General features: G+C 33.4%; 1 protein-coding gene across 1 annotated transcript in view; it reads left to right on the plus strand.

Moving 5' to 3' along the window:
* Positions 1–14,009, plus strand: part of LOC130891714 (DNA-directed RNA polymerases I, II, and III subunit RPABC3) — a 159,259-nt gene that overhangs the window by 32,893 nt on the left and 112,357 nt on the right. Inside the window, exon 2 of the mRNA XM_057796614.1 lies at positions 4,780–4,863. Coding sequence (XP_057652597.1) covers positions 4,780–4,863 — 84 coding nt within the window. The remainder of the gene's footprint in view (positions 1–4,779; positions 4,864–14,009) is intronic.

Raw genomic sequence — 14,009 nt, forward strand, 5'->3', positions numbered from 1 at the left:
TAATTCAGGTGCTAAAAAACGGTTCCCGTGGGAGAGGTCGAAATAGAGTACGGTGGAACAAAATTTCGACTAAGGCCATAGATAAAAGTTTGAGAGTATATGGAGAAAACTTGTTCAGAGACTACCAACGCGGGTTTAGATCTGGAAGATCCGTCACAGACCGAATTTTCACTCTGAGTTAAACGCAAAGAATCGGGTGTGAATTCACTCAGTCTTCAAAGATTTCCAAAAAGCTTACGATACTGTGAACAGGAACCATTTGTACAGCATTATGAACGATGTTAGTATTACAAAAAATCTTGATAAGTCTTACGAAAATGACACTCGAACATACAAAAACAAAGGTAAAGGCAAATAAACGAATATCAAAATGTTTCCAGACCAACACAGGACTAAAACGGGCATTTCCTTTATCCACTACACTGTTCACCAGAGTATTAGAATGGATAATAAGTGAAATCTATTTGAACAGAATAGGGTCAGGAAAAACAAGATGAACGCAACTACTGGCATACGCAGACGATGTAGTAATCCTTTCAACATCGGAAAACGAACTTAAGGAAACCTGCAGAGCCTTCATAGATATGACAGACATTGAATCTACGAGTCAACGAAAATAAATCGAAGGTCATGATCGTAACAACACCATAAAAGAAAAGAGCAATAAGAAGTTTGTCAATACAACGGAACGAAGAAAAAGCAACAGAGAGCTACGGAGGCGAAACGTGGATTCTTAACAAAGCAGAGGAAGAGAAGTTAGATATATAGGAAAGAAAAATATTTAGAAGGATACTAGTCGGTAAAAAGGATGGATATTTATGGCTGAGGAAAACAAGTAAAGAAATAAGGAATCTATTTGGAGAAGCATAATTAAACAGAATAATAAGATCCAAAATAATAGAGTGGCTGGGCCACATACAGAGAATACCAGATCTTAGAGCAACAAAAAAATGATGGATATAGAACAAGGAGGACAAGTAAAATAGAAAGACCAAAAAAATGATGATACGCAGAGGTGATGGAAGACTTACGAGAGAGAGGAATTCAGGACTGGAAAATGAAACAAAATAACTGGAAAGAGTGGAAGGGAATCAATTCCATGCTATGGAGGCCTCCGTGAAGCACCTATATATCATCTTGTCATTGTTTCAGTAATTGATTAGTTACAACAATTGTATTACTGTAATGAAATATAGCTGACATCACATTACTACGTAGTTCAAAGTAAACGATTAAGAACTAGGTTAATATTTGGAACGCTTGATAATTACGTTAATAAATGGAAAAACATATAACAGTCCCTTATATCACAACAGAATTTCTTCAACCTATCAAATAATTCTCAAACTGAAAATTCCTTATAGACAGTATCCATTCAGTAGCTAGTAGATTTTGTTTAAAATGTGTGGTTTTTGAGGGTTTCATCTTTTATAATTCCAAATGTTATTTAGTTTACGAGTTAAAAAAAGTAGGCCAATAAAATAGTCGATTATAGCAAACCATATCTCCAAATTTTTATCCAACAAACTTAATATTAATGTCTACTATTATTTTGAATGTTTTATTTTAAATCATATAAGTTTATTATTCTATGAGAAATTAGGGACCACACTTTTTGATTTAATAATTCTTCGATAAGTATTCGAAGCTATATATTAAAAATAGTACACTTTGGCATTCCATTGCCGCACTTTCATAATTATTTTTACTATAATTGCTACATCAATAAACAAATTTTTGGAATTTTTGAAAAATTGTGGGCCGAAAAATTGTTTGTCCACAATTTTGATGTCTACAAGAACATAGACTCAAAATACGTATTTTCTGGTGTCCTATAAACGATTGGAGGTTGAAATATTTTCAATTAGAGGCATAGATTCCCTCCTTCTGTCTCATTTTCTGGATTATCTTTAGTCCGGAAGCTGGTTAGTAAATGAAGAAAGCAAGTATTCGTCATATAGCTCATTTAGTATTGCTACTAAACGAAGTGACCATCAGCTCGTGAATTGCGGTGGACGTAACCACGACAGCTACCCACACACGTATAATTACAAAGAAATAAACTTGAATGTAAAGAATACTGAAAACCCTGTTACATCTCTATCTCGATATAGAATAGTACACAATTTTCATAAAAATGAATCCAAAACTTGAACATGATATGAATCTTTTCGTGTCAAGAACCTTCTAACACGAATTTTTCAGTGAAGAAGAACGTAAAGCAACCGAAAAGTTTTAGGTATCATCAATAGACCAAAATAGGTCATATATAACTTGACCAGACGTCCCGTTTTGGACGGGACTGTCCCTTTTTATAGTTACGTGTCCCATAGGACGCCAAATTGTCCCATTTTCTGAAACCGCGCGAAAATTTAGGTAGTCGAGCCGGCTGGACCCTGTAAATAATTTGAACTTCTTTTGTTTTGGAACCATATGCTAAAATGCCGAAACTCAAGTGTACTTTCAATGTTAACTTACATTCAAAATATCCGTTTATCAAGCAAACAAATACTCCTTCAGATGTCAGATGTGAAAAGTTTCGTACAGAATTTAGCGTTTTCCACAGTAGTGCCAGTGATATTGAAACAGCCTTTGAAGTCTGAAAAACATAAAAATACCGATCGCGCCGCTGCTTTCGAGTTCTTCGATGTTAACCTTTTTCAAGAAATCGGACACACCAACTTTAAAGGATCTGGATATCGCCGTAGCAGAAGGTGTCTGGACTTATCACACGATACAAGAAAACCACAGTTTTCGCTCTAATGATTGTGCGTCGAAATTAATTCAATCATCTTTTGATCTTGATAAGTACAATTGGATTACAATACTAAACGATGCTTCAAACCACGGAAACAAAAAAATATACCCTATTCTAGTGCGCTTTTTTCAACCTTACGTAGGTGTGCAAGTAAAAATTTTAGATCTCCAAGACCAACCAGGTGAGACTTCTTACATCATTGTCAATTATTTAAACCAAGTGTTGACAGATAATAATTGAACAGCAAAAATCGTGGCATTTTGCGGAGACAATGCCAACGTTAATTTCGGAGGTGCGTCTAGGCGAGGAACAAACAATGTGTTAACGAAATTAAAATCATCTCTGAAAAAACCATGGATAGGTATTGGATGTGGAGCCCATGTAATTCACAATGCAATAAAATCAGCTGCAGACAAGCTACCCTTAGAATACGAAAGCATTATTGTGAAGAAATATTCATTTTTTTTTATATTTACACGATTTGAGTTGAAGCTCTAAAGGAGTTTTGTGCCGAAACTGAAACGGAATATCAACAGACATTTTTTTGAAGATCACACGGTCAGTCAGCAAGCTATATTGAAACTGGAAGGTCAGACGGTATCAGCAACTGAAGCTGCAAAAGAAATCAATCAATTAAAAGACAATTTGACTCAGAAACAGACCAATCAGTTTCTTCCATTTATGTTCCGTCAATTAATAGTGAAATCGAAAGATAATGCTACTGACATAGATGAAGAGTTTGTGAAAAAACGGCTACAGAATTTTATGGAACAAAGAATGGACTTGCTTTCTTACCAAAGAAATGGAGATATTTTATTGGGCAGATTTACAAAAGGTCCCCGAATGGAAGACGTTCAAAAATCTCTGGATGTATTAATTGAAAAGGAATATGTTGACTGTAATAAAGATGCAGAAGTTTTTGACGAATTTTCGTTTATTTGTAACTACGTCACATCGCAGAAAGTAACTGATTGGAATAATCTAAATGTTTCCAAGGAAACTCGTTGGGTGGAAGTATTCAGACACTTTCAAGCCAACAATCTTCAGCATGAAAACTTTTCTATTTTAATTGAATATATTTTATGTCTGCCTGCTACAAATGCTCCATTAGAAAGAGTATTTTCTATGATGAACAAATTGTGACCATCTGAGAAAACCCAGTTACAAATTTCAGTTCTAAAAACGATGTTGATAATTAAGGTGAATATAAAAAAAAACATGCAAAGGGTTTTATTCTTATTTAAAATCTTCACCAGCTATATTAAAGCTAATTTTTTTCTCTTATAAACATAAATATAACTAAACGTTTCGGGTTTATATATTTTTTAATTTATAACTTTTAAGTTAACTGACTTTTTCTGAATAAATTACTTTAAAAAAGTGTTTTTTTCACTGACTACCTGTTAATTAACCTAATTAAACCAATATCCTGTTTTGAGTCAAAAAATAAATGGTCACGTTAGTCATACATCTTCGAAAACTGTCTGACATTTCAACGGAAGGTTTGTTTATAAACATTTAAAAAGGACAATGATTGCTAGTAGTTTATTCTAGAGGTCGAATGGGATTTATTTCTATTTGATTTTCAAATCAGATAGCAAAACAGGAGATTATCATTAACATTCTGAATTGAATTCAGAAAACAACAACAAAATCTACCTGCTCACTCCATAATCGTTTGTGTGCAGAGATAAAATGATTAACTGGCTAATAGAAACATAATGATTGCAATTCTAATAAGTTGAGATCAGATTTATACGAAAGTTAAATAGTTAACAGCTACACGGAACGAAATTTTAGCTTATTTAACATGATTCACACAAAATGTCAACTGTCTTCCGGACTAATAGGACCATTCAAACTGTCGGTATCCAATTATCTGATAGAACAACATGATTATAATGAAATGAATCAAGTTACAAACGAAAAAATAATCTCGATTTATAATAATTTTATTTCACGGATATATTCATATAAACAAATATTACAGAAGAAACTAATTCAAAAATATATTCTTTCAGTGAGTCGACTACATTGCGAGAGCGAATCTTTCAAAATGGATTTAATTTTAGACATCAATTCATGGCTGTACCCAATGGAGTTAGGTAAGTAGTTCGTATCTTATAAATTTTTTATTTTGACCTTAATTGAAATGTACTAAATAGTATATAGATCGTGGTTATGTAATGAACAGCAAATTTCTCTCAATAAAAAAGTAATTGGATCACATTTCGTGGTCTGGTTTGACTAAAAATTACGAAAATTAATCAATCAACTTGCCGTGAGTTAGTATAATTTTAGGAAAATCTATACTCCTAATTTTATGTAGAAAGCAAGCACTCAGTGTTCATGAGCGACGTCTGTCTGTCGAGTAGGACTGCTCAGGGTGGGATCATGCTGGACAACTCAGAAGTCAAAATTTCTGGTCAATAAGTCAACGATTTCCAGCACTAGGAATTGAGCACCATTTTCGATAAGCAACATTTATGTTGTTGACTGTTTTAGTGAAGTTTTAATCAAACCATAGATCGTTGTCTGCAAAGCCCTTGAAGGAATAATATAGGCTTACATTTATATCAAGAGTACTTCCAAGATCCCGTTTCCTACATGCATATAGCTAACAGAAATCGATTTTCGAGCACCTCCAAATGTCGGATTTATTTCATATGTGGTACACTTATTGAGGACCGATGATAATAGCAATAATTTCATAAATTCGTGACACGATCCTGATCAGTTCACTAGTCGCCACAATTTACCTACTTTTTGCATAAGTTGCCGCCTTTAAAGAAAAATAAATAATAGTTTAGAAAACTGGAAAAATACATTTTAATAACAAACTGAAGAAAAAATTAGAAAATAATTTAAAAATAGTTGCCTACGGAAGCGAAGTTGACCTTACGAGTCGCACATACTATTTTCTATTGCGATCATAAAACTAGATAGCTTTGAGTTGATTTTATCATCAACTCCATGTCCATTTTGCAACTTTGATAACTTAAATTATAATTTTATTTATTAAATTGAACTGCCTGACATCTCAACCTCAATTCACTCAATAATTTCGATTGTATTTTTTGGTTTCGACTCATTTCAACATAATTATTTTATTCTATCTAAATGTGTATGTATGTTGCACTTACGAGGGTTGCTACAAACAAAAACAACAAATTTATGATTGGATATGACTTTATTGTTTTCCAATATTCTCCATTAAAATCAGTACACATTTGCAAGCGTTTGAACCAATTGTACAAGCATTTTTTCCATTTTCCAAAACATGTGATTTGAACTTATCAATCGCTTCTTAGGATGTAGATAAAGTATTACCTTGCAAATTAATTTTCAAGTGTGGAAATAAGAAGAAATAATCGGGTGCCAAACGGCGGATAACCAATCAGCTGATCTATTCAAAAATATTTTTGGTTAAACTGATGTGTAAGAGCTCGATTTGTCGTAATGGAGAATGATTCGTCACCTCCTGTATTTTTTCAAATACTCCTGGCATACAAATGCTGATGTACCACTCAGAAATGACCTTTCTACCTAGTTCTAATGGAACGGTGGCGACATATCCAGTTATTTAAAATAAAAAAGGAGGCGACTATTTGCTTCGAAGTCTTGAAAGACCCATATAGTAGATTGTTATCTAGTTTCGAGTTTATATGCATAAATCCCTGATTATGTGCCTGTCACGATCTTATAGACGTCTTTTGACAGCATTTGCATGTTTTCAGCATTTCTTTGCATCAATCGACACGAGATTTTTTCGAGCGATTTTTAAATTATGCGGTATCCAACGCAAATAGATATTTTTGACTGCCAACTTCTCATGTAATATTAAATGTATGCGAGTGTAACTAAATTCATGTTGTAGCAAGTGGCTCGAGATGATGCTTCATCCCAAATAGTCGAAGCGAGTTGATAGGCACAATGAAAGACATAGAAATCATCGCACGAGAATTTTGTCTAATCAGTATCATTTTTTGACTAAGATGAATGTTTCAAGTATCTGTAAACAACTCAAATATCATTCGTATGACATCTCGTTCTGAGTTAAAAATGTCAAATTTTATAATAGCACTGTCAGATATTCATATCAGTGTTGCCATTTTTCAAACCTTAAGTAGTAACCCTCGTATAGTTATAAAATGGGTAAATCCCTATTTTTGACTGTAACAGCTATCGTGAAGATATCGCTTTTCCTGGATAAGTAATAAAAACTAAATAAAACACATGCTTTTATAGCAAATCAAACTGAAAATTAGAAAATAATTTTTAACATTTCAAGAGTAAAGAGACAAATAAAAGATATAATTTTAATGTAATGAAGCCTGGGGTGCTTCCTAAGGTAATTTTATAATGACTGTACTTATACCAGTATCAATTAACGTGAAATATTCCTCATCAATTATCTCACTTAGATATTTATCATGGTTTCAAGTAGATATAAATAACTGGGGTTTTCAAAATGAGTGATATTTTCGTAGTAACCCTGTATATTGCAAATCTCAGTCATAAATTTAAATTTCAATAGAGTATAATAGCCAAATTGCGTTGTATTCAAATTACATTAGCAATCGAATTCCTCATTCATGTCTAACACCGTACTGTCATGCTGTGACTAATTGTTTTTCAATTATCTTTTTTAACGAACATCGGAATTCAATAATCGCTTTTAATTATTTGGACCTCCAACATTAATAAATTCGTCATTTAATTACGTTTTAGGTACAAAAAGACAATATACTTTTATCCAGGAATTTTGAAATATCACCAATGGCATATATCAGTTACAATATCAAAATTAAGAACAGTTTCTAAACAAAATTCATACGTTAAAACATTGATGATACCGCGAATAATTATATATAGAGGGTGGCAAAATTATGTAACTAATCCATTATTACATCACTCAATAAGTCGTGTGACTGACGCACAGATGGCGCTGCCATTGTCAAATCCATATTACATTTATAAAGTACCAACTTTCGATGGATAATGTGTGAAATTTCATTACATTTCGACTAGTAACAGTTATTTAGGTGAAGCTACTTTTGTTGTTTCAAAACAATGGATTAAAAACAATTTCTTGTGATAGTTTATCATTGCTTTTGATAAAAAAAATACTATACAAGCTCAGTAATGGCTTCAAAAGTATTATCCGAATTCTGCACCATCGAAAATAACCTTTTGTTCTTGGTTTGTTGAATTTGAACGTGGTCGTACCGACACCGATGATGATGAACGTTCTGATCCTCCAATTACTCCAGACAAACATAAAAAAAGTACACAAATTGGTTATATCTAATCGTAAATTGAAATTGCGTGAGATAGCTGAAGCTGAAAGATATGAGGAAGAATGTGTTTACAATTATGCATGAACATTTGACCACGAGAAAGCATTTTTCAAAGTGGGTGTCGCGTTTATTCGCAGTGGATTAAAAACAACAACGTGTTGATGATTCAGAGCAGTGTTTGGCTATGTTTATACATAATAAATCAGATTTTTTGCGTCGATATGAAATCGATTTCTGGCAAAAAAATGTGTTTTTCTTAATGCCGCTTGACATGATGCCATACAACGTGCAATGCAACACAAGACGCAATATTTCTTGATCAAGAGCATGCGCAGAAAAAGTTCAGCTCATTTTTTCATGCAAGATCTCGCACTTTATATCGGTTTGGTGCCATTTTTATTGCGTACAAGCTGCAATTTTAGAGAGAAATAAGTTTATAATCTGCTGATTTTACGTTTTATTTCGCCTATGGTTTTTTATATGTTTCTACTAAGTTTTCTGTTTTCTCATCCAATTCTCCAGCTACACTGTCCACGGACTCCAAAAAAAAGGTAGTGGCAGATATAATTATTGCCAGTGATGCACTAACCACTTTTCTTGTTTATTTCACCTAGTTTTGTTATTATCATTCTCAAATTGCCCTCAAAATATTAAATAAAGTTTGAGGTTAAGAAATTTTTTACTTCTACTTAAGGAATTAGTGGCAATCATGATGCAATGGCAAGCGACATGCAATATTTGTCTATGTAATATTTTGATCTTGCAAGGAATTGTATGAAATTTCTTGCATCATGTCAAGCGGCCTTTAATCACACAACTTATTGATTGCTGTTAGAGGCGTTTTCGCATGCGATAACGTCTTTCTTTGGAAATCTCTCTGCTGCAAATAAAACTTTGAAGTGCCCCTGAAACAATCAATTATATTGACAATCGCAATTGATGGAACTTCAATGAACAATCGTCAGTTGCTGAGTGATTCTCTCGAGTCGTTTATTGTTTGTGAATAGTGAGGTTTCCAATGTCACTTTAGACTTGGTCTTAACTTTAGCAGCATACGACCAAAAAAAGCTAACGCAAAAGATAAGAGGAGGAGATGCTGTTCGAAGAGTGGTTAGTACTGTGAAGCCAATTCACTCATGACTGTTTAGTACAAGTTCTCCGAGGTACTAACCAAATGATTACAAAAATTTTCTTTATATGGATCAAAACAGTTTTGATACATTATAAGCATATATTTGACCAGACTTCAAAAAGAGAGACATTGAAATAAGTCTTCCAATTCCTGCTTGCCAGAATTTCTGTAACGTTTAGAATTTGTTAGTAGTAAATTAATTTTCTTCTCTTACTTATCCTCTGAAAAATCTGTTTCATTTTGAAGTGTTTAAAAGCATCACTGACTAGCCGTGTCGGCATTTAGGCTGAAATACGAGTTTTTTGTAATCGATACGTTTGTTGGCCGTTTTTATATCTACTGGTTTAGTTTTTCGTTTATGTGTATGTTTTGCTAACGATAAGAATGACGCTCTGTTCTTGTTTAAAGAGGTCTAAAAAGTGTATCGTATTTTTACTAGGGTCAGTCGGTTATTTGCTTTTCTTGTAAACGTTCGAGTTACGAGTTTTAATTAAAGTATTCAGTTTTCACGAGTTTATTATTTACTTCACCTGATCCACTTAAAAAAATTCTACAACATTTCATAATTTTGTAAAGCAGTAGATTTTTACTATTCATATAATCTTTATCTTAGATTTTATTTTCCACAACTCTGGGTGATTTCGATACAGCGCCATTGAGAGCATCACAAAGTCTTTATCTTTTTATGTTTTCAAAGTCCTCGAGGCTTAACGAGGTATCTATTGTCAATCGCTAGATTATATCAATTACGAACGTGAATCAGACCCCTCAATGTGCTTCAAACAAATTTTCTTCAATCGTCGTCAATCCATTAATCAACTGCTTCAATCGTTTCCGATTCTATATGTCAATGCATCGATTTTCAATTTAATCGATCGCCGTGTGCCAAATTAAGTGATTATGGTGGATGTATTATGATTTATATACTAAATTATGAATACATTTTCTAATATTCATTCTATTTAAACAAGAGAAATTATAATTATTGCGTTGGTTGGAAATTTCTAATTTGAATTAAGCTCTCGCGGTTCAGAATAGTCTCTAAAGTGGGCTATAGGTTGGCCCGCTGGTCGGAGGTTGCGCGCCGTTGGTATAAGATGATTAATTATAAAAAATATGTGATTCTATAATTATTTAATTGTATTTGTACTCTTTCATCAGTTTCATTATCTATGAATATGATCAAATCGACGATTTTCTTTGTGTGGCTATTTAGAGCGTTCATCATTTCAACTTTCTTGGGTGCCAAGCACATACACACTAAATGATTCTTAATGAAATAATATTGACACTTAACCACCACTGCGTATTATAGGCAGAACAACGTGCCGAACCTTTTCCATCAAGGGCGTACTATAACTAATAAAAAATCTTTTGGTTAAAAATCTACTTCTTCCAAAAAATCGCTCTCATCTGGAGTGACACAAATACAACAATATATTATTTGTCTTCATTCGGTCTTCATTCCACAAACCAGTTATATGAAGAACCACAGATCACGCACCACATGAATATTAAAATATAATTTACTTCAAATATAAAAGGATGTTCTATCCTGAATTGTGGAAATTCAAATTTCGGTATCCGAACCACGAGCAAATATCTATTCAAATGTATGTCAGCTTTTATCCCTCGGGACGGAGATTTGACTCAATCAACATACCAGGGTTGATTCCTTTGTTCTACCCCTGACCAACGTATAATGAAACATTGATACATGTATTACTTTTCTTTTTAATACATTCTCAATTTAGGTCATCACTTTTTTCCATCCATGGTTCAAATTTTCTAATACATCTCAAAAGAAAGATTGTGCAATCTCTACAAACTACTGCCGTAAATTATCTACAAAAAAATGTTTACTGCGCTAGGGTTCTTTGAGTTAAAGTAACAGCCGGTAATTGCCAAAGGTCAAATCTTTAGAATAAGTCGGACCCTCAGCTAATAAGAAACATTCCTACGACGGTGGACCAGTGACTTGCGTGCGTTGACCAAGTGAAGCATGAAAAAATACCGTATCTTTGACTTTTGCGATGGTAGTGTTTCCACCCTTCATTCTTCTTTTGGTCTCTACCTCTCTACATCATAGTCCTTTTCATACTACATTGAAAGATGATTGCAAATTATTTTATGCTTATGCGCATATGTTGTATGCATCATGCAGACAATTTTTTTATCTTTGGTTCACCAGTACGCATATTATGTACTCGATTTTAGTCTGTACGCGATATTTTAACTCCACATAGCAACTTTCCACTACGTCATATGTTACTGCAAAATTTTCCTAACGTCTTTATGAATTCTTGTTACGGTCAACTCTTTAAATGCAAGTGTTTATTCACCGCGCTTTACTCGACCCTATCCATTTTAATACAAAGAATTGACTCTCGAACCCATAGATACGCTTTTCCAATTTCAGACTAATCAGTTTTCATTATATGTTTTAAAAAGGTCAAGGGCAGAGTAAAGTTATATACGTAAAGAATTTCTTTACTACAACAACTGCATATTTAACAACTAATGAAATTTTAAAGACTGAATTATGATTGTCGTTAATATCAATCTGGTGATTCAATGACTTCTTTCTGTTACATTCCTTACTAGGAATGCCAAATGTACAGAGCTGGCTTATCTCTAAATGATGAATGCGTTATGAATTATAAATTTTAATCACATTATTGGGGTTTTCCTTATCAAGATTTCTCTTTTTTATATAAAATGCGACCCCGAATAGGTGCAACGACTTTTGTGCGACTTAAAAAATTACCAATTCCAATTTTTATTTCTTAGGTTTAGCCCTGTTTGACAAAGTTTTAATTTTTATCATAATTTAAATTTGTTAAAACCAAACATCTCATGTCTCAACATCTAGAACTATATACCAAATTTCGAGATCAATTGTTAATTACATTTTTGTATCTAATTATAACAAAAAATTGACCATACTAACTTAACACTAATTAGTAATCATTTCAGACTCTACGAATTCTCATCCTAAACCTGCGCATTTTTTAATGCGTTTTCGGAATTGTCCAAAAGCTGTGCATATATTTATTCTTTACTAATGGATCTCGAAATTTGTTGTGAACAAACTATTTGTTCTACCCATTCTCATACAAATTTGTAAGGTATTGTAAGGTCTGGGGATCTAACAGGTCAACATATTGAAAGAAATAAGTCTGTCGATTAATAATAATATCGGTAAATAAGCAAGCTGATTTAACATTACTCCAATAATAAAATGCATATGAGGCCTAGCTCATGAAGTAAGGCATACCAAACATTCATTTTTTAAAAATATCTCCTTCTTCCTATAATTACGAAATTGGGATTGCCTCCGCTACAATATCGATAGTTTTGGAAAGATGGAACAGACAGAGAAAATTATTAATTTATGAAAATTTCTATATTGGAATATTGCAGTCACCTAGTTTGGACAATTTCTACTAAAGTGTGAAAAATGTTGACTTAGTACGGATAAAGAACACCGCATAAGAGAGGCCAAAGAAAGATGGATGGAAGAGAGCTGTCGAGAAATGGAAGAATTAAAGAATAAACATGATATTTCAATCTACATAAAAAACTGAAGGAATTTATTGGAAATTCAATGAAAATGATACCAATGATCACAAGGAACACCGAAAGAGAGATCCAGTTGACAGAAGATAACAAAAAACGGACTTGGGAAGATTACATCAACCGCCTGTTTGCAGCAGAGTGAGATGACACGGGAGAAAAAAGTGGACAGACGGAAGTGCTGTGTATTCTCAAGTCCGAACTGGAGCATGCCATAAAAATCTCGAAAACCAAAAAAGCAACCGGACCTTTCAACATTCCAATAGAATGCTTGAAGGCTTTGGACGATAGGAACTTGGCCCATCTTACAAAATTGTTCAACAAAATCTATAAAATAGGGAAAATTCCAAAAAACTGGCTTAAATCAGTATACATTCTATTACCTAAAAAGAACAACCCTAAGTCCTATGATGAATATCAGATGATCAGTTTGATGAGCCACACACTTTAGAAAAGGATTAGGAACTAGAGAAGCATTATTTGCTATCACAGTACTAGTATAGAAGTGCAGAGAGTACAACAAAAATGTATATGTTTGTTTCATTAATTTCCAGAAGATCTTTGATAAAGTCCAACACGATAAACTTATAGAAAATTTAACAACTATTAACTTAGATCCAAGCGATATACGATTAATCAAAAATATCAATCAAACAATCAAACGGCAAAATTGCGTGTTGAGGACATGGAGACGGACGAAATCGAAATTCAAAAGGAAGTTCGCCAAAGCTGCGTTCTTTCTCCACAACTATTTAATCTATATTCTCAGTTTGTATTTCAAAAAGTGCTGGAGGAGAGACACGAGGAGAAAAACATCGACAACTTAAGATTCGCCTAAAATGGCTGAAAGCGAAGATCTTCACGTCCTATTAGAGAGAATCAACAGAGAATGTAAAATGTAGGACTATAAATATTGAAAAAACTAAATTCAAATTCAAAACAAATAGAATGGGTGCAAAAATATAAGTGTCTTGGTTCAGTAATAAACGCTTAAATGGATCCAGACGAAGAGATCAAAATCAAAACTGAAATGGCTCGAAAGGCATTTGTCAAGTGCTCCTCAATGTTTGCAAACAGAATTCCAAACCTCCACGTCAGAATAGGTTACATGGAATGTTATGTGTGGTGAGTACTGCTGTACGGAGTGGAAACCTGGACCTTGAAAGCTCAAATGATCAAAAAATTTGAAGCATTTGAGATGTGGACGGGTCCTGAAGATACCCTGGACTGACAGAATCACCAA

This window comes from Diorhabda carinulata, chromosome 3 (genome assembly GCF_026250575.1).
Source record: "Diorhabda carinulata isolate Delta chromosome 3, icDioCari1.1, whole genome shotgun sequence".
In the NCBI taxonomy this organism is placed as follows: domain Eukaryota; kingdom Metazoa; phylum Arthropoda; class Insecta; order Coleoptera; family Chrysomelidae; genus Diorhabda; species Diorhabda carinulata.